The sequence below is a fragment of the Microtus oregoni genome, unplaced genomic scaffold (genome assembly GCF_018167655.1).
Source record: "Microtus oregoni isolate MIOR12 unplaced genomic scaffold, Mior012 000013F_ref0000133, whole genome shotgun sequence".
In the NCBI taxonomy this organism is placed as follows: domain Eukaryota; kingdom Metazoa; phylum Chordata; class Mammalia; order Rodentia; family Cricetidae; genus Microtus; species Microtus oregoni.
In genome coordinates, this window is record NW_024543072.1 from 38486772 (window position 1) to 38509370 (window position 22599).

Genomic DNA, 22599 nt, shown 5'->3' on the forward strand with positions numbered 1-22599 from the left:
TACTGATCTAGTCTGTCCCTCTCAATTTACATGACCAAGAGGAAACTGAAACCTAGCTAAGTTTAAATCACTTGCCCTGGGATAGACAGCTAGCAGTTTCCTGTTTGACTTCTGTTTGCCAGAAGTGCCTTGGTTTCTGCTGCCTGTGGATACACAGCGTTTCTAAGCAGTGGTGTCCTCAGCACTTGCCATAGTCTTTGGTCACAGGTAATTCTCTTCCCACACTGCCATTTCTCCCAGTCAGTGGCATGCTTTGAGGTTCAGATTTTCAGAAACCCAGGGAGATGATCTAGTGGATTTCAGTCCCCCAATGGGCAGGTGGATGGGTGACGAGATGTTTTGTGAAAGTAAAAGGCTAGATTTAAACATGATAGTGAACAAAAGCTGCTGAGGTTTGGTGGGGTGTTAGCAGAACTCTCTAGAGACAGTAGAAAATGAATAGGAAAAGAGGAAAAAAATCAATATAGGAACAAGTTTTTTCTAACAGTTCTTGAAGAGCATGCTTTTTGTTTATATAAAGAAAAAAGTAGTTTTCTCCCAAGACCCAGAATGTATATTTTAAGAAATATTTAAAATGGCAATAATAATAATAATAATAAAGAAAAAAGAGGATGGAGAGAAAGAGGTTAGAAATTCTAGTTAGTTGTTGCTCAAGAAAATCTAAGCACTAGGTGGACTTGGAGACAGTTTTTATTTAGAAAGGAAATGTGGCTGTTAGATTCTTTAAGGAATTAAGTCAAGAACGTATAGAATTGTTTGTCTGAGAAAACCACTTTGGTTGTTTTTCTAAATCTATTTTTGCATGCATTTCGATATCTTAGATCTTATTAATTTACTACGTAGCCCCTTTAAGGTGCGGTGTTCTGTTTTCCCATGTGCTTTTTTTCCCCTTGGGATTGAAGTGTTCTTAACCAAAAAGATAACCTATTGTTTCTCTAATGCGCTCTCCCTAAGCACAGAAGGGACCGCTCAAATGAGCTTAGAATTGCTGTTTGCCCCTGGGCGGTTGCCAGCTGGAAGAAAGGCATGATGGGAAGTAGTTTGGTTACCTTTCACAACAGGTGTCTTTGTCAGCGCACCTATTCAGATATCTGAGTGTGGAAGCCCTGAGTCACCGCGGAAAGGAAAGTACGAAAGCAATTGCTCGGGCGTTCACATCTAGAGAGCCACGCTGCAAGGTAAAGCTCAAGTCTTCTGGCGCTCTTGAATATGTGAAGAGATTCACAGTATCTTTAAAAATACTACTGAACAGATAAAAAGGAATTTAAAAGGTATGAACAGCCCAGATAATTTATGATGCCTTGAGTCCTGATTATCACTTAATTTTTACTTGGCTAGTTATCTTTAAGATAAATGTACTGGGAAATTCTTAATGGAAATAATGTTCTAAATACAAAGCTGCATTATGGGGGGAGGGCGGAGGAAATGAAGTAAAATGCTTTACTGGCTCCCATAAGGGTCAAACACAGCTTGAAGCTGTTTTAATCATGAGAGTTTATTTAAGATATTGCATTTTCTGTTTAAGTAAGCCTATTAGACTTGGTCATTTCCTAGCCAGGGAAGTTTGCCTTTCTGTGAGCAAGTGCTTTTAATAATGAATGCTTAACAGAAGTTGCAGAACTTCCATAGTCATATTTAAATGACACAAGATAACAGTAATCATGCTAATCTATAGAAGATGAAAATTCTTTAGGGAAAATACACTACATCTTGTTCTGAGTTTTGTTTACCCAATTTTCACAAGCCAGTGAGTTTAAAAAACATAATCCTGGTATTGGTAGTGAAGGGCTAAAGACTCGAACACAGCAGTATTTCTTTTTGTTTTAAATAGACTAACAAAAAGCACTTCTCAGTGCTGTAGTACCGTTAACACTTGGCAGATACAGGAATCAGGTAACAGGCTTTTGGAGGAACTGTACTGTCTTCTGTCTTCATTGCTCAGTACTGTACTGGCTTAAATAACTTGGGGGTTTAGGGAAATTTTCTTCTTGACACATAAAGCCTGTTTGCCATCTCCAGCTGTTCTCCAAAAACCACTTGTGGTAACTAAGGAATGGATAGTTTGTGACTATTAGCTTGTTTGAGTAATTAAAAGAAACCTCTAAACTTAAAAGGAAGAATATTTATTAAGGGGAGAAAAACAGTTTATACATGAGACTCTTGTGTTTCTTCCAGAATCACATCAGATATTTGTGTTATTTTAGTGGGAGAAAGGAAAATTATTATCAACTAGTATTGTTGTCCCAAATGAATTGTTTCCTTTTTTTATATTTTGATCTTTTTTTTTTTTTTTTTTTTTAAACAGAACTCCTCTGGGGAAAGAATTCTTTATTCTCCCTTCAGACTTCAGGAGATAAATTTAACAGCCCTAAGAGTTCTATAAATTCTTAGAAATAATAATAGATTGCCATCTTTTTATTTTCTAAGAATAAGAAAAAATAAGCACTGATTGCTTTAAGAAAAATCTAGTTTTCTCCTACAAGGAATCTTCATATAAATAACAATGAAGGAAGAAGATGAACTATTTGAAAATGTTTTAATTACCAAGGAGATAACGTAAATTAACTTTTGTTTGGGGTGTTTCATATAGGATATTTCTAGTCAGGAAACTTCCTTTTATTTCTGGTTTTTGAAGTTTAACCATTTCCCAAACCTGGATTTCTCCCTGTGCTGTGCTGAGAATGCAGAAGGCGTTTATGGCGTACACTTCCTGCGTAGATAAGAGACCACTGCCAGTTTTTCACTAAGGGTGAATTGCTAGGCAAGCCTTCAAGAGCAGCTGGCTTTTCTTTTTTTCCTCCTCTCTTTTTCTCTCTGGATTTTGACACTCAGCCCCTGGATCCCAGGTGGGCGTGTATACTGTCTGAGCTGCCCTAGGAGTTTTCCCCTGGATAGTCTGATCTGGAGCTGGGGAAGGAAGAGCAGCTGGCAAGATGATGGAAGAAATCTCCATTATGGTAGCCTATGACGCCCATGTTTTCAGCCAGCTGCATGATGAAGATTTCCTCACTAGCCTGGTGGCCATCAGCAAGCCCAGGTCCATGGTAGGTGTCTCCTTGCATACTACACTGTGGCTCCTCTTTTTCGAACACTATGGAGAGAGAGTTAGGTTCCTGTGAAGTAAAGAGTAGCACTGCTGTTGACTTTCTGTTACAGGCTACAGCAAGGTCTGCCAGTTTTCAGTGGTTTTGTCTAGAGTATGCTTTAAATACTACTGTAGTGAGGTTGAGAAGAATTTTTTAATTTCAAATACCACTTTTCTTTGTGTCTTGTGTAACTGTTAGATGAAACTAGCTACAGTTTCATATATTCCATTCAGTCACTCTAAAGTAGAACATTTCTTTTAATGAGCCATAACCTCTCTGTAAATTGAGCTATCTAGAAATTAAATAGCTTTCAGGTCTTATATTATCCCCAAGAAAACTATGTTCTTGTGTTTGCTGTCATCTTTTTGCTGCCCAGTGAGGCTCACACAGTGATCTGTGTCTCGTAAGCAAACTCTCTCTCTTTTTTTTTTGATTTTCGAGACAGGGTTTCTCTGTAGTTTTTGGTGCCTGTCCTGGAACTAGCTCTTGTAGACCAGACTGGCCTCGAACTCACAGAGATCCTCCTGCCTCTGCCTCCCGAGTGCTGGGATTAAAGGCGTGCGCCACCACCGCCCGGCTAAGCAAACTCTCTTAACTGTGCCTGTGCCCCTATGTGATGTTTAGCAATGCATTGCAGCAACAGAATAAAAAGTTTATCATGACTGTTCGGTCTTACCAGTATGAAAACCCACTTCTCTATTTTAAGGCACAGGAATACTAAAAGTACGATGTGGCAGGTTTTTTGTTTGTTTGTTTGCCAAGTCTTAAATTACCATGGAAAAGATAAAGGTCAAATTCTGGGTTGATTCAAAGAGACTTAAAGATTTTATCGACCAGATGCAATGTTTCTACATTGTTTAGCTGTTGATCTGAGTAAGGAATTCAAAAAAGAAAAGTAAAATAATGAAAGAGGAGGGAGGAACTGGCCTCCGATTAGTTATTTACTGATATTAATAAATTTATTTAATATTTGTAAGGCAATTTGATTATTTAAGAATAGTAACTCAGATATACTTTGAAGAATAATGAAAAAATTCTGGAGGATCCAGCAGACCCAGCAGAGGGACTGGTGCTGAAGAAGGAAGTGGTGCTGTTGATAATGGCATCTCAGTGAGAGCTTATAGGGCTTCATTAGACTGCATTTCCACCATGATTTCTAGATGCACTTAAAAGTAGGTAAATGCAGCAACAGCAGAAGCTTAATATGGTTCTGGAGGTGTCTATTAAAAGAATCACCTGTCCAACTACATGTTTTATTAAAAATATATGTAATTTTATTTTTTTAATTTTTTTAGATCTTTTTATGTGTGTGTCTGCATGTCTGTCTGTATGTATACCATGTATGTGTCTGGTGCTCAGGGAGGTCAAAAGAGGGCACAGGATCCCCCAGAGTTATGGATAGCTGTTAGTAAACATGTGGTTGCTGGGAATCAAGCCTGGGTCCTATGAAACAACAAATGTTCTTAACCAATGTGCCATCTCTCCAGCCCCACAATTTCTATTTTTATAATTATATACATTCCGTGAAGTTTATTGCCTACTGCAATACATGCTCAGTCAGGATGAGAAAGTCCTAGATACTTAAATTCCATTATATCCATTGATTTTGTAATAGTCCAAAAGATAATTTCTTTCCTTTTTCTTTCTTTCTTTCTTTTTTTTTTTTTTTTTTTTTTTTTTGGTGTGTTTTTGAGACAGGGTTTTTCTGTAGCTATGGAACCTCTCCTGGAACTAGCTGTTGTAGACTAGGATGGCCTTGAATTCACAGAGATCCACCTGCCGCTGCCTTCTAAGTGCTGGGATTAAAGGCATGCACCATCACCGCCCGGCATTTCATTTCTTTATGATGGTTTTGCCAAGATCCTCTTAAGAGTCCGAACTGACTCTTCAGAAACTTAAAGGTGTTTTTCAGACCAAAGGGGAGAAGAAACAAAACCAGATTTGGGCAGTGGGTGTAGCTCAGCCACAGACTACTTGCTGGTCATGTTAACCACCTTGACTTTGATCCTTAGTACCACAAAGGCAAACAAGCAAACAGTCCCACAGAATGTAAGTGGAGAGGACAGAGGAGCTAAAGAAATAAACAGCTTCTGAGTCATGGGGAGCATCTCACTGCTCAACAAAAATGGGCATTGTATTCATGTGTGCGGAGGGAGGAGAGGACGTGAGGGAGAGGGAAAATGGAAATATGAATGACTGCATGACTGAATCTCAATGCGCTTTTCCCAAATTAATTCTATGTGTAGATAATTTATGTATATTTGATGTAGATTTGGTTACTGACACAGAAAGTTTAATATAAGATGCATATACCAATTTTTTATTTTTTAATTTTTATTAATTTTTATTTTTTCTATACCAATTTTTTAAATAAAAATTACATTTTAGTCAGATGTGTTAGTACCTGATTTTAATCCCAGTACTCAGGAAGCAGAGACAGGCTTCAGTGTAAGTTGAAGGGTAGCCTCATATACACAGTGAGACCCTGCCTCAAAAATAAAACAAATAAAAATTACACTTATTTATTTTGTGTGTGGGATGGTATGCATGTAAAGATCAGAGGACCACTTTTGGAAGCCACTTCTCTCCCTGCTCCCTGTAGGCCCTGGGGATCTAACTTAGGTCATTAAGATTTGAAGGCTTTACCTACTGAGCCATTTTGCCAGCCCTATACTAAATTTTTAAATAGTTTAGATATTGAGGTGCTTGTTTTATAACTTCATAAAGACATTTAGATTCCTTTATCAGATGTGTTGTTTAAGATAATCTTTTGTAGGAGGTAATAGCTGATTTTGGTTTGTCTGGAAAAACCTAGAATAAATAGGACACACTGTTCACCATTTGATCTGGTTTACATTCCATATTGACTTTTTTTTTTTTTGCTGCTTTGTTTGAGATGGACCCTCAAAACAATATAAAAGAAGTTGTTAGGCTTTCTATAGTATAAAGCAAAAGGCCTCCAATTTGAGTCACTGCTGTGCTTCAAGGAGGTGACACCCTTATTAACTTGCTGGAGACTCTTCCAGCTGGGTTGACCTTTAAAAGAGATTTAAATGCTTAATATAGGATCAGGTCTTTCTCTGTAATTGGATTTTATTTCATAAGAGTAAATATGTTGATTCCTTAAATGGAAAAGATGTATGATTCTAAGGTGTGGACACTGAACCTTTTATTTAGAAGTGTGCACACACATGTGGAGGTCAGAGGGTAACCTGCAGAAGTCTACTCTCCTTTCATTATGTGGATTCCAAGAATTGAACACAGACTGTCAGGAGTTGGGGGCAGGCCCCTTCACCCACTGAGCCATCTGAAGGTTTTTTTTTTCTTTTAATAAAAATATAAATAAATTGACATGTGTAATGAAAATTTGGAAGTTAACTGGTGTGTACTTAAAAACAAAACCATACCACCACTTCCTCTCATGCATATACAAGTCTTTTAACCTAGCTGGGATGCTCACAGAAACAATCGAGGAACTCCTTATGAATGGAGTGGCCAGCCTCTTCCACCTCTGCCTTTTCTAGTTCTTTTGCAGGTTTTTCTTTTTCCATGCAGCCAGGTTGTCCTTGAACTCTTAGGCTCAAGTTAGTTAGGTAGCCTTTCAGTAGCTAGAACTGCCTGTATGTACCGCTACTATGTCCAGCCTCAGCTGTTTTTAATTGCCTAGTGAATTAATGAAGGGGAAAGCCACACCTGGTACACTTATTGTATTACAGGGAAAGCTTTGAATATGTATTTAAATTCAAAATGCATGAGCTCATGTTTAAATAGTGAATAAGCCTAATCACTAATGCATACCCCAGCAGGCACAAATATTTCGAATTAAGTGTTACTTTATATTCTGTTCAATTATTTCAACTTTCTAATTTATTGAGTAGTGATGAAAGGAATATTGCTTTTGGGTGTATGTTAATCATAGTTAATATGTAGAGTGGTTTAATGTTTGTTTTAATACAGTGTTCTAGGCACAAGTAAACTCTCTACCCTTCAGATTCTTCTTCCCCCCAGTCTTATAAGAGAAGGGACCAAAGTCAATATTTATGAGACTACTATTAGATATTATAGGTAGAGCCAACTAGAGCAGTGGTTCTCAATATATCAGATATCCTGCATATCATATATTTACGTTACAATTAATAACAGTAGCAAAATTATAGTTATGAAATAGCAACAAAATAATTTTCTGTTTGAAGTCACTATAACATGTGGACCTTTATTAAAGGTCGCAGCATTAGATTGAGGACCACTAACTAGAGAGTAATTGCTACCCTTGAACAGTGAGGAAGACAACTCCAAAGGAAGCTTGGAACAGTGGGTTTGTCTTTGGAGGCTGACCAGGTGTTTGCTAGGCAAGGAAGCAGGTAGAGCCTTTGTGAGTAAGGAACAGCTTGTGCAGAGTCTAAAAGACTGACAACTGTTTAAGGTACTTTATTTTCAGGGAGAAAGATGAGGTGAAGAAAGGGTTTTTACCACTATAGCTTAAAATGACCTGGAACTCACTGTGAAATCTAGACTGACCTTGAATTTGCAGCAGTCCTCCCACCTCAGCTTCCTGAGTGCTGGGAGTATAGGTACGAGCCACCATACCTGGATTTGTTAAGTAAAATATTTTGAAGTTACATGATCTTTTGGGCTGAGGAGTTAGCTTAGCCAGTAAAGAATCTGCTGTATAAGCAAAAGGATCTGAGTTCAGTCCCCAATAATTATATGAAAAGGTAGGCATGATGGTATTCACTTATAATCCCAACACTGGAATAACAAGAGCCTTACTTGCAGACCCCAGGTCCTAGTGAGAGACCTTGTCTCAGAAAACAAGTGGACAGCGCCTGGGGAACAACACCTGGGATTGACATTGACCTCTGGACTCCTTGTGAACCCTCATACAGGAGCACACATACTAGTTAAAAATTGTTTTAGTTACTTGGGAGCCAGGCAGTGGTGGCATATGCCTTAATCCCAGCACTAGGGAGTCAGAGGCAGGGATCTCTGAGTTCAAGGCCAGCCTGGTCTACAGAGCAAGTTCCAGGTTAGCCAGGGCCACACAGAGAAACCCTGTCTCAGTGAAAAAAGAAGAAGAGGAGGAGGAGGAGGAGGAAGAGGAGGAGGAGGAGGAGGAGGAGGAGGAGGAGGAGGAGGAGGAGGAAGAAGAAGAAGAAGAAGAAGAAGAAGAGAAGAAGAAGAAGAAGAAGAAGAAGAAGAAGAAGAAGAAGAAGAAGAAGAAGAAGAAGAAGAAGAAAGTAAAGTTAGTTAGTTAGTTACTGGGTGTCAGTTCAAGACTTTCCAGGAATTTACTGAATTTCTCTAAGCCTCAGTTTTCTTATGGGAGAAAAGAGGACCATCCTTGCTGGATTGCCCTTGTAAAGAGCTCACCACAGTGAGAGCTCTTACCAGTTACCTCCCTTCTGAGAAAGGGTGTCTTTTCTGAATTTCTGAAGGAAGTCTAAAGTAGGAGTGAACTGAGTAGATAAAGTGTGGTCAGGATGTAGAAGGAGAGGACACGTATGATAGGAGAAAGGACTGTTAGTTTGCACTGCTTGATTGAGGCATTAGTTCTGCAAGAAAATTGATGCTTTCTACCCTGAAGATTGCATAAAAGATATGCTCCTTGAACTCAGAATGGCTGGAAGGTAATGTGTAACCAATAGTGGGGAGTGTGTATGAGCCCTTGTCTGCTGAGCAGATGGGCTCAGTTATATAAGCAATAATGTGGCAAAAATGGGCAGGCAAGAACCAGATGGCCCCAGGGGGAAGAATGCAAAGGGCAACAGGATAAATACAGGTGAAAATTGTTGACAAGTGTCTGAACAATTGATAGTGGCAGCATGAGTCAGGAGTTAGTCTTCACTTGTTTACTAGTTCTTGCAATGGATAGATACAATCTTACTACTTAGGAAGCTATAATGAAAAGAGTAACTGATTGGGATAGATTGGAATTACTACAGGATTGTCATGGTGTTAGAATAGGAAAGTTAGATATTGTCCGAGTTCACTTTCTATCATGGTGATAAACACCATGATTAGAAGCAGTTTGCAAAGAAAAGGATTTATTTCATCTTACAGTAATACTCCATCATTGAGGAAAGTCAGGTAAGAGCTCAAGGCAGAAACCTGCAGGCAAGAACTGAAACAGAGCCATGGAAGAATTTTACTTACTGGCTTCTTTTCAATGCCTTGCTCAGCCTGTTTTCTAATACCACCCAGGACCACCTGCCCAGAAGTGGCACTGTCCACAGTGGTCGGGCCCTCCCACATTAGTCATTAATAAAGTGTAAGATACATATACTTACCTACCTTATTTTCAATTGAGGCATTTTCTCAATTGAGGTTCCCTCTTCCTGGGTGACCTAGCTTGTATCAAGGTGAAAAAACAGAACCATAACCAACACAGACATCAAGAATATATAAAGGAAAAGATGATCCATTTTGACTTTACCATGTCCTACACCTTGAAATTTAATATCATTCTGTCTCTGAAGGAGACTTGATTGACCAGTGGTTAACCTTGACCTTTAACAAAAGCTGCTTAACCATATAACACAGGCTTTTCTATCTTGGCACTGGATAGATATTCTTAACTGACAGTTACCAAAATAGTACAGGACCAGCAACGGAAGGGGCCTCTTTTGGGGAACTAAAGTTTTCTGTTCTATAGATGGAAATTGAGGGTAAGCATTCTGCAGTTTCTTTCCCCTTAGTGGTTTGGCACCTTACATTAAGCAAGTCAAATTAAAAAAAAAAATCATAGCAATTCCATATGCCAGAGATGAGGAAAATAATAAAATCATTGCAGTTACTTCTAAATCATCACTGAATAAACATTTCGAATATTGACTAGAATCAAACATTATAAAGCCAATTAAGGTCCTTCCATACTTCAAATTGTTTATTGAACATGTTTTATTCTCATTGTCATTTAGCATATTTTTGACTTGGCACCTTATATCAATTTCAAATTAGTCCAGGGAACCAAATCTTTACTCATTTGATTTATCAGTTTTGATGAGTTAAGGTTCTTAGGTAGAATCCTGTATTAATTGAAACAAGTGAGGGAGTTTATTGCATGGACACCGAGGTGTGTCCTTTGAATACAAGGGCACACTTTAAGCTAGGTAGCAGTACTGGGCCTGGTCTCATGCTGGCAGGCATCCTGCATCTCTTGCCATCTAATTAACTTCTTCCCTTGCATCCACTTTATTTATTTCTCCATCCCTGGGTTTTCTATCTTTCTCATTCCTGGGGCACAATACCTCTGCCATGCAGCACCTAGATTTATAGATCCATTGTAGACTATGAGTAATGTTGCTGCCTTTGACTCACAGATCTATGTGCCTTTGGAGAGAAACTGATTCAGTAGCTTTAAGTAAATTGCGACGATACTGAATAGAACCCATGAGTGCATGACTGGAAATAGCATTGTTATTCTCAATAGCTCCAATTGAGATACTAGCCAAAGATCCATCATGTGGTGAATGTCTAAACACCCAGTGGTATATCCATACAGTCCACTACAAATACCAGTTATAAAGAATGAAATACTGATACCTGCTACAATATAAATGAAACTGACAAACATGAAACTAATAAAAGGATCTAGTCACAAAAGACTAAATATTGGATGATTGCTGACACTGGACATGAGATTTTGAAAGTTGCTAGTGAAGATATGTGGTGGACTATTCTGTATATTTTGAAATTCTTTGTCACAATTTTTAAAAAGTTCCTAGTTACTTTTTGTTGATATTTCTAAAACACGGACTCTCAGTTTTCGCCTGCTACTAGTCATTTTGCTGCCTACCACTTTCTTGGCTGTTTTCTTTCTCTTTTTCCCTGACCTGGCCTGTAACATCCTCACAACATATACACACATGGAGTGTGTTGTGCTTCTATCTCAATGGAGGGGACATTCCTGCCCTGCCAGCTCACTTTCTTCTTCTCAACTTCCTCTTTCACTGATCATCTACTCCCCCTTAGTCCAGACAAAGCTAGCTTATAGTTCAGTTGTCTGTTTACATCTTATTAGAAGCTCTGCGGTTTTTCACATAGCTTCTTACACACTTCAGAGGTACTAACTACATCTTTGCTTCCAGACAAGCTTCCTTCCTGGGCACACCTATGAGACCAGGCTTTCTTTTTATATGTTTATTATCCTTGGGAGGAGTGACTGTTTAATAGGATATTTATATATTTACTTATTTATTATTTTATTTTAATTTGAGATAGAGTCTAACTACATAGTCCTGGCTGGACAGAAACTCACTATGTAGATCAGACTAGACTGGAACTCACAGAGATCTTCCCAGTTCTGCCTCCCAAATGCTAGGATTAAAGACATGCACAATCACACCTTGCTCTAATAGGATTTTGTAGGCATTTAGTTTACTGGGCACATGCAAACAAACCTCATAGTTCTGATTCCTTAGCTCCCTGTGCTCAATAATCCTAACAATCTGTGGTAGGTGCTTTAGATGAATATTTTTATTTATGTTTGATAGCCAGAGTTGTTATCACTGTCTAATGGATAATAAGATGGAGACTTCAGGAAGTTAAATAATGTTTCCCTAAGATCACATAGGAAGGAGGAAGTAGCTGAGACTGGAGGGAAGTCTACTTTGTTACACTCCTGAGCCTCTATAGACAGCCCTCTTGACAGTGGGGGTTGAAGCAGAGAGGAAACAGAAATATTAGAGGTGTCATCTCCACTGTTATCTTCTTGACTGGCTGTGACTGACATACTTGGGGACGGTTTCTAGGGAGTGGACTGCCAACAACACTGGGATTGGCATTGGAAAGAAGATTGCATAACTTTAAAACTAGCTGTCTCTCTGATATGGAGTGAATTAAAATAGGAATGGCGTACTCTAAACCTTTAGTCAGAAGACATTGTTGGCAGTTACTGTGTAAAGACTGCTTGCTTGCAGGACAAGATGATTACCGTTAGGGTGTTTTCATTGGAAATTTCTTAGTGTGCTCAATTTGCAGCCATAATGCCATAGACTGGGTGAGGGTTACTTCCCTCCGTTTTAGAATCTGCTATCTTAAGTCAGGGTGCCAGCACTATGGGACTCTCAATGTGGGTCCTCTTTCTGTTCATAGATGATTTTTTTTTGTAGTTTAGCATGCCAGAGGGCACAGAAAGAGCAAGCCTTCTTATGATTCTTCCTGTGAAAGAAAACCACCACCCAGGACCTAATTGCTTCCTAAAGGCCCCATGACCAAATCCTGTTAAGAATGGACTATCAGGGGCTGAAGACATGGCTCAGCAGGTAAGAGCACTGGTTGCTCTTCCAGAGGACCTGCATTCAAGTCCCAGCACCCACATGACAACTCATAACTGTCTAGGACTCTAGCTCCAGTTCCCTCACACAGATACATATTCAGGCAATACACCAATGTACATAAAATAAAAATAAATTTAAAAAATGAATTGAATATCAACATATGAATTGGTGTGGGGGGGCATAGTTGGCCCACAGTGCACACATTATTATGAAGTTCCAGAGCAGTAAGGGATAGGTTGTTCTGAAGACTTAGGAACATGGATGAAGGGTTACTTAGAAGAATATGGGTGACCACAAAACAGTTACACCACAAAGTCTCACCCCATTATAGATGATGGCCTCATGAAAGTTACTTTATACAAACCCTACACTGTTTCCTCTTACAATGGCACTGTTATTTACTGCTGTCTCAGATACTGAGAACTTGTCTTTATGTACTTACAAAAGGAATGAGGTTAATTTGTAAGTTAATTATAAATATTTTTTCATAGAAGGATATGCAGGAATAGTTCATGTTAAATGTACAATGCACTAATTTTTATTAATCTATTTTATAAGTTTTTACTTCCAATGGGTAAAAATACTCTAGGATTTTTATTGTTCTTCATTGGTCACTAACATTTTTATTTAGTTTGATCATCAACCAAACATTCATTGATCTGTTACTGTGTGCTAGCTACATTATGTTCTTGGCACAAAAGATCTAGATATGCAAAACAGTGCCTGGTAACTATTGTGAATCTTATAGTGGGAAAGGCAGGACACTAAACATAAACTAGTGATACTGTTTACCAGGCTTCACATTGAGTAGTATGTCAGTAAGTGAGGGTCCTACTCATGCCATCTGAGACCTGGACAACATCTATGAGAATGTTAGGAAAATGTGTCTCAAGTAACCTGGAGATAGCTCTCTAAGTGGAAGAACCAGAGAGTCAGTGTGGTTAGAACATCTGTCAGGGACAGCCTGGTAAGAGATGAAGTTGGGAAGGAAGTTAGAAGTCACGCTGTAATATAGGGCTGTGCAAACTAAATAGAGTAGTCAGGCTATGTTTCTTATACAACACATTGTAATTTAAAATCTAATGAATGAGATTTTAGTTGTGGTTAACAGAAATTTAAAATTATGGTTAAATTATTAGAGAAGCCTATATTGTGTCAAAAACTCACTGCAGAGCTCAAGCTCAATATCAAATTGTAGTATTAAAAGTCAATGCAAAGACTGTATGCTGCCTTAGAATAGGATTCTCAGCACAACAGACAACAGAAATAATTCTGAAGACCTGATTGTAATGCCTACATTCAGATTTCTTACAGACTGAAAATGTAGAAGCCCACTTTTATTTTTTAATTCTTCATTTTGTTTTGAAAAGTTAAGTTATTTGGGGCCTTAAATGCTAAGTGCTAATGCTCAGCAGCTAAGAGCACTTCCCCTTCTTCCAGAGAACCCAAGTTCTCTTCCCAGTACTCATGTAGGGAGGCCCCCTACTACTATTCTAGCTCCTGGGCACCTCACCCCTTCTTTTGATCTGTAAGTGTAGCTGTTCATACATAGCATACTCTCACACAAACATGCAGGGGTGATTTGAATGAGAATGGCCCCCATAGGCTCAAATATTTGAATACTTATCCCAAATTGGAGGATCAGTTTAGGAAGGATTAGGAAGTGTGATCTTGAAGGAGGTGTATTGCTGAGGGCTCACACCTCCTTTTGATGTTTCAAAAGCTATTGCTATTGCCAGTTAGCTCTCTCTGCCTCCTGCTTGCTCATAAGGATGTCAGCTCTAAGCTCCTGCCCAATACCAGGCTGGCCTGCCTGCTGTCATTTTCTCTGCCTTGGTAGCCATGGATCTTAACCCTCTAAACTGTAAGCAATAAACTATTGTTTCTGTAAGTTGCCTTGGTTATTGTATCTCTTCATAGCAAAAGAAAATTAGCTAAGATATACACATATATACATATAAAAAACAAGTAAATATTTAAAATTAAATTATTTTAAGTGGTGCATGAAAACAAAAATGTACATTTTTTTGTCTATCACAATATTTTGATACATGTAAAAGTTGTGGCATGCCTAAATTGATTAAATATATCTATTTAATTAAGAATTGATCATTTCTTTGTGGAAAAAACATTCCAAGTCCTTTATTTTAGCTCTGAAGATAAAACAAACAAACAAATACAGAGACTTAAGTAGTCCAGGTTAATTCTGAACTCTACATAGCAGTATGTACTTGAACTCCTGATCCTCCTACATGCATATCCCAAGTACTAGGATTAGGTCTGATCAACTTTTCTACCTTAAAAATATGTATAATACATTACTATTTTTTGTATTCACCAAACTATACAGTGATGTCCAGAATCTGTTTCCCTAACTATACAGCAGTTGCCGTTGATCAACTATTCCCCATTCTTCTCTACCTTGCTAGTCTCCTTAGTCTGTGGTAGCTAGTTCTAGCTGAACTGGAACTCACTATTTGGGCCAGGCTGGCCTTGACCTCACAGAGATCCATCTGTCTCTGCCTCCCAAAGGCATGCACTACCATGCCCTGTAGGAAATGGTAACTACTTTCATTTTGACATAATCACTTCCAGTCCCATCTCTATTTCCATAAATTACAATTTTTTTCCTCTTCCTTCTTTTGTTTTTGTTTTTGTTTTGTTAATGGGTAACTATATTCCCTTGGCATATAATCTACACTTTATCCACTTAGCTATTGGTGGACACTTAGGTTGTTTCCACTTCTTAGCTGTCAGAACAGATATCTCTATAGATAGATTTATAGTCCCTTGGGTATACAACCAGTAATGGGATTGCTAGATTATATAGGAGTTTATTTTTATCTTTTGAAGAAATTTTATATTGTTTTCTACAGAGTCTGTGCCTGCCTACATTCTACCAGCAGTAAGGGTTCTATTTACACAACATCTTCCTCAGCATTTGTTCCTGTATTTTTTTTGTAATTGCCGTTCTTCCTAAAGCAAGGTTAATAACTTACTGTGGCTTTAATTTCAACTTCCCTGATAATTTAACAATATTTAGTATATTTTCATGTAACTGTTATAAAACAGAATCCCTCATCGTATAGTCAGGACTGTATAAAGAAGTGGTTCTCAACCTTCCTAATTCTGCCATCTTTTAATACAGTTCCTCAGGTGGTAACCCCCCCACACACACATAAAATTATTTTTGTTGCTACTTCATAACTAATTTTGCTACTATTAGGAGTTGTAATGTAAATATTTTTGGCTATAGAGGTTGGTCAGAGGGTCGCAATCAACAAGTTGAGAACCTGTAGACTAAAGAAAATGATAGTTAAATATAAAGTATATATATAATGGGAGGGGGGTTCTCAATTGGGAACTGGTACTCACTCTGTAGACCAGAGTGGCCTTGAACTCAGAGAGTTTGTGTCTGCCTCTGCCTTCTGAGTGCTCAGACTAAAGGCTTGTGCCAGCACGGCCTGGCCATACTATCATTTTAATTTAAAAAAAAATGGTAAGTTTTGTCATAGGATCTCATAACTTTCCTTCTATAGAAATTCTGTGCTAGAAAAATTTATTTCTAGGTGCTTTGAGAGGGCCAATTACTGTTTTGTATGTTTCAGTTCATATTGTTTGTTTGTTCGTTTGTTTGCTTGAAGTAGCATCTCATGAAGCCCAGGATGGCCTCAAACTTGCTTAGCCTGCCCCAGAACTCCTGGTTCTTTTATTCTACCTCCCAAGTTCTGGGATTGCAGGCACATACCACTACCACTTGACAACACAGTTAATAAATTTGTGAAGCAATCTAATGGCCAAAGGTTAAAGATTTTTTTTAAAACCTTTTTATTTTACCTTTTTATGGTAGCATTTCTACTATCTACTGTGATAGTACATTTCTTTTATCCTTGACTTTATTGAGTCTTACAAACTACACAGCAGACTTGTATAGAAGTAATAGTTCATTTTCTGCTCATGTTTTTTTATGTATAAACATTAATAGGCTTGGGAATAAATGCAGTTACCTCTTATGAGAATAGCTTAATACTCTCAAGAGTTTAGTACTTTCAGAGCACTAGATTTCCTTATACGAGGAATGGAGAACATTAAACAAGCAAGAATATAGGGATCATATTTTTTATTGCATGTGGCTTCAGAGCAGGCGACCTTCAAGTACATTAGTACATAACAATATAAGTGTGTCTCTCCTTTGTGGGTAGCTAGAATTTGAATAGCTGACCGTGGCTGAGAACTGATGGGCACTGCTGAATTTTATTAGCTCTGCTGTCATTGTATGATTATGGACAAACTGTAAAGTTCGTGGTTACCTCAGTGGAAAATATTTGATCTCTTAAATGGTTGGGCTTTCTGGTGGGGTAGCTCAGACTAGACCTTGATCTAGCACACTGATTTTGTTTGTGTATGCTCCATTGACCAAAGTAAGGCCAAAGTCTACTTCCATCATGATGTGCTCTGTCATAGAAGTTAGAGGAAGGATGATAGTTTTGCAGATGAATATATTTGTGTATTGTACACACACATGCATCAACGTGTCAGGGAGTGGGGGGTGATTATTGACTCTTAATGCATTCACCATGGTTTGGTTAGCTATAGAAAATATTAATGGCATGTTTTTCATTACACAGTTTGTATTCATAAAATGTGTGTTTCCATGTCATCAGAAAATTATACACAATCATAGACATAGTCATGGGAAAATGTAACCAATTCTAATTGGAATTCAGATTTACCAGTACATTACTTTTGGGGGGATTTTTTATGATTACTGTCATGACTAGATCTAATCATGGGTTCACCTATACTGTTTCACAATACACCATCACTTCAAATACATATTTTAAAAAGTACTTATTTGTTTATTTTGTGTATGTGTGCCTGAGTGTATGTATGTGTGCTATGTGCATGGAGGTTCTTATGAAGAGGGCATCAGATCCCTAGGAAGTTACAAGTGGTTGTTAGCTGACCTCTGTGGGTGTTAGGAACAGAATCTGTGTCCTCTACAAGAACAACAAGTGCTCTTAATTGCTGAACCATCTCTCCAGTCTTCATCTAGATCTTTATATACCACCAGTTTGTATCCATGTGGAATGTTATTAGATAATTTTGTTCTGATATTATAGTATATGCTTCTTTATTAATACAGTAGACCGCAAGGTAGTGCTAGTAAGTCTGCTAACTATTGCAATGCCAAAAATGAAAAATATAAACAGTATTTTGAGATGGAAACACTGCCTGTAGAGTGGCTTAAATATTCGTAGTATTTTTTTGGTACACTTACAAATAATGCAGTTTATTCTTACCTACATTTATAACTGAAAGCTGATAAATTCAATTAGAGGTTCAGAGAAATAGTATTTTTTTTCTTCTGTCTTAGCACAAGAGTAGTGAATTTTCTCCATGTCTTAACCACACCTTCCTGGTGTGGTCTCTCTGAGTTTCTTTGGCAAATAAAATAATATATGTGTGTGTGTGTGTGTGTGTGTGTGTTATTGTTAATCTCTTACTAACTCTTAACCTTTATAAGAGCAAGAGTTATGTTTGGTTTTATTTACCATTTTCCTTCCAGCCCAACATTCTGTTCACTGTACACATCATGCATACTCAGTGAATAGTACTGGAAACCAGTAATGAACCATACAAGTCTAATTATTGGTCTGCTGTTTGCTTGTGACAAATACATCCATCGGTATTTATGCACATAGAAGGGGAAATATTAATTTAGTTGTGTTGAGGATTGAACTCTAGGCCTTATACTTTCTGAGCAAGCACTGTACTATTATATCTACAAAGTTATTTTTAAATATTTTTTTTCTATTTTTCTATTCTTAGATATATGTACCAAATTCTTATAAAACCAACTGTGGGCTCATATTAGAGTGTAGCTGTGTGCTTAGCTATTACCTGTTTAAAAGGTAATATTGCTCTTATTTGTGTTACACATTTGTTAGTGGTTTACATACCCTCCTCCTGTGTAACATGTAGCACTGTATTGAGTATTCAAAGACCTTCAAGCAAGTAACAATCTGTTTGGGGAGGCAGCAGTGTAAACAACTTAGCTGATGATGTGAACAGTATTAGATATGTAGGTGACATTGCCCCTTTGTTCCTATCATACTCTGTTCCTTCAGGCCCTCCCTGAAATGAGATATCCTTCCTGCCTTTCTAAGTTATGTGCTGAAATTCATTTTCCATATGGGTTGTTTTTTATTTCACCCCTCTGTCTAGAGTATTTCCTGGCACTGTCAACTGTAGGAGGAGGGCGCTTGTTGGTTCCCGGCCTCTTAGTCCCGAAATAGCCACACAGAAACTATATTATTTAAAACACTGTTTGGCCAATTACTTAAGCATATTGCTAGCTAGCTTTTACATCTAGAATTAACCCATCTCCGTTATTTTATATTTTACCACGAGGTTCATGGCCTACCTGCAAGGTTCCAACATCTCTCTCTAGCAAGGCTACATGGCTTCTCTTCCTACCTTCCTTCTCCCAGCATTCAGCCTAGCTTTCACCGCCTAAGTTCTACCTTGCTATAGGCCAAGCCAGTTGCTTTATTAACCAGTGGTTTTCACTGCATACAGAGGGGAATCCCACATCAATCAACAGGCAGTGTTTCTAGTGAATAAATAAAGGGATGTGAGCTGTATAGTAAAACTCTGTGCCAAATAAACAACATTTAACAAAATTCATTAGGCTAAATTGTTCTTCAAAGTTGCATTAATGAATGTATCTACCAGTAATGTTTATCCATGCCTATTTCAGTTCTGAGCATTATTTATTTTTTACTTATTTTTTCAGTTTTTCAAGACAGGGTTTCTCTGTGTAGCCCTACCTGTTTGTGAAACTTAATCTGTAGACCAGGCTGTTGTCAAACTCAGAGAGCATCCTGCCTCTGCTTCCTGAGTGCTAAAATTGAACGTGTGCACCACCAGTTAGGCTTTTTTTTAAAGAAAACTTTTTATTTATTTATTTAAGATTTCTGCCTCCTCCCCGCCACCGCCTCCCATTTCCCTCCCCCTCCCCTGATCAAGTCCCCCTCCCTTGTCAGCCCAAAGAACAATCAGGGTTCCCTGCCCTGTGGGAAGTCCAAGGACCACCCACCTCCATCCAGGTCTAGTAAGGTGAGCATCCAAACTGCCTAGACTCCCACAAAGCCAGTACGTGCAGTAGGATCAAAAACCCATTGCCATTGTTCTTGAGTTCTCAGTAGTCCTCATTGTCCGCTATGTTCAGCGAGTCCAGTTTTATCCCATGTTAAAGAAAACTTTTAAAAGAGCTTTATTTTAAAGAAAAAAAATCAGAATTTGTCAATTTGTCAGGATGTAGGGAAGAAAAGTATTCTAGACAGAAAGAATAGCACTTCCAGGAGCATGTGTGGGAGTTTTAACTTCTTCCAACTGCAGAAAGAAGTGAGAAAGTGGGATTAGTTGTGAGAATTTGTGAGTCTAACACTGAATTAAGTTCACTTGAGACTGGCTTCAAAATCATGGCAGACCTCTTATCTCAGCCTCTGAGTGATGGGATTATAGGTGTGAAAGCAATTATTTGCAAAGAGATAGTTATGATTCTTTCTAAAAAGAAGAGCTTTAAAATCCTGATCCATTTGCCTCTATAAACCTCGTTGTAGCTAGGTCTATACAATGAGGGACTTCCCTTACATATGCGGATGTCTTTCAGAGACATACAGTTTTTCCATTTCAGTTGTCTTTAAGAACCTACTGCATACCTTTTGTAGGTTTCTTTGTGTGTGGATTTTGTTTTGGAAACAGTTCCCTAGCAAAGCACTTCCTGATCTGGACAACAACACGGGATGCAGGGAAGGATGTGAAGTTTCATGGAGTTAGAGACTCAAAAGTCCTTTTCTGGAATAACCCTAATATTGTTAACAGCCAAGGGCTCCACTTGCAGTCTGTTGGAACAGTTGGTGTCATATCCTTCACAAGGCTGTTCTTAGAGTGTAGGAGTTAAAAATATGTCCACAGCAGTAATGTCCTGTCTGAACATATGCATCCTACTGTTAGAAAAGTGCATTGAGGCACCTGTCAATCACTCCCTCTCTCATTTTTATCCTAAGAATCACAAGGGGCTTTGGTGCACATTCTCAGCTATCTATTATTGTACTACTCCAAGCTAATAGATGGTGACAATTTTAATGATTGGAAATTCCATAATCCAAGGCAGTGTCGGAACTATACAGTATATAATAAATGCAAAGAATCAGGATAGCTCTTTTAAACAGCCAAAGTGTAACTCCTAAACTCTCTGTAGAGTGCTCCAGCCCAATACTCACAATTACATTAATTCAATTCCTTCATGTAAAAGGATCATTTTTATCACTACTGCCTGAAAGGTGCAAATTGCTTTCAGTTTTGAATGTAGGCTTCTCAGCTTCCTTCTTTTAAATACATGTCCCACTTAAAGCATTCATGTCACCAGTAAATGTGTAGTACAAATTGTCATTGACTTGAACTCTTCAGAGATCTGAGCAACATCGTGTAACCTTGAGAAATAAGGTGTAACTTGTCATTGAAGGTTGGTATGTGAGTACTAACTGCCTTAATGAGCAGCTTTCACAGTGATGAGACAGTGCATAGAAGAGAATACGAGAGTGGGCTAGGAAGGATCCGAATCTATTTTATTGATGACTGACTTAGCTGAACTCTCTGAAGTTCATTTTTCTCCTGAGACTTACCTCACAGTGTTTCACCTTCTTCCGGATTATTGTTAAGACTGAAGCCTGGGGGCTGGAGAGATGATTCGGTGGGTAAAGGTGCTTGCTACCAAGCCTAATGGCTTGAATTCAGTCTCATAGCGGGAGTAGAGAACCAAATGACACAGACTTTCCTCCTACCTCAGTGAAGAGAGCATGTACTTTCACATGTGTGCATGTGTGTGAGCACACACATACAATAAATATGTAATAATACTTTTTGTCAAGAAGGATTGAGACTTGGAGTACTACATTTGGTGCAAATGAGGGCTGTTGAGACTATACCAGGTTGTCTAACAGACTTCCTGGCAAAAGACAAGGGCCTTTTCTCCATTCTTATCAAGCTAAAACATGACAGACATTCCACTAAAACTGGGCAAATAAGTATTTATTTTGTTGTTTCTGCTAATTTTTTCTGTCAGCTCTCAGTGGGACTTACAAAGTATTGAAAATATTTGGATTTCATTATTTCTTTTGGCCAAGTAGTTATGTAACATATATATCATTATTATTATATATTATATAAACATATATATCATTTATCCATTAATCCCCTGAAAAGCATCTAGATTAATTTAATATTTTGACTATTTTGACTAGTGCTGAAATAAGTATGGGGTTACAAGTGTCTTTTTGTTATTACTATAAATATTTCCCTTCTTTTGGGTATATACTCAGTGGTAGAATTGCTGGATCAGATATGGTAGTTCCATCTTTAGTTTTGGGGAAATCTTGATACTGTTTTCTACAATGACTGCTCCAATACCCATGCCTAGCAGTCTTGTGTGAGGGTTCCTATTCCTCTTGGTCCTCACCTGCATTTGCTATTTCTGGACTGCCTGATAATAGCTGTTCTCACTGGGGTGAATGATGTTTCACTGAGGTTTTCGTCTGCATTTCTCTGATGATGGATGAGATTGGGCATCTTGTCAACACTGCATGGACACAGAATGAAAAGAGGAGCACATTCTGTGTATTCAGTCCTCATATTAACTTCATGATGGAGAGCCTTTATTTTCTTAAGGTTTATTAAATAACTTCAAGGTCACAGTGCTGGAAAGTAGTGAGAGCAGGGTTTGGGCACAGGCTTTCAGCTGTGGGTCTGTGCTGCTTATTATTATTCTTAATGCATAGCAGTTGTGCTTTGCAGTCATGTAGTAGTAGAATATTCCTTTGATTATATATCACTTTGATATTCAGAATCTGGACTTTTTTTTTACTGTTCAGTTTCTCAAAAGGTGGTAAGTTAGATATCAAATGTATAGTTATAATTTCCTGGATTATTGAAGCATGGCTTTTAAAGTTGAATGTTGCTTTAACATGATTGGCATTGTTTTCAAAATTTTATTCACTTTCTTTAGGGTATTTAAGTAGCAAAATAACTAAGCTTGTCTAAACTCCAAAAGCATTGTATGTGAGAAAGAAGTTTCGTTCCATAGCAAGCTTAACTGGAGTGTCTGGTGTAACCTGTTTCTTTTTCAGTCTTTTAAGCTAACTTTGTTGTTCTTAATTTCCTGCGGGTTG

At 38.1% G+C, this 22599-nt stretch overlaps 1 protein-coding gene across 7 annotated transcripts in view; it reads left to right on the plus strand.

Moving 5' to 3' along the window:
• The window catches only part of Rabgap1l (RAB GTPase activating protein 1 like), a 615176-nt gene that overhangs the window by 514773 nt on the left and 77804 nt on the right, over positions 1-22599 (plus strand). For 2 of the 7 annotated variants that reach the window (XM_041662753.1, XM_041662754.1), the window contains exon 1: positions 2886-3044. The exons of the other annotated variants lie outside the window; for them this stretch is intronic. In XM_041662753.1, coding sequence (XP_041518687.1) covers positions 2934-3044 — 111 coding nt within the window. In that variant the 5' untranslated portion in view covers positions 2886-2933. Of the gene's footprint in view, positions 1-2885; positions 3045-22599 lie in introns of those variants that run through there. 7 annotated transcript variants of the gene reach the window in all.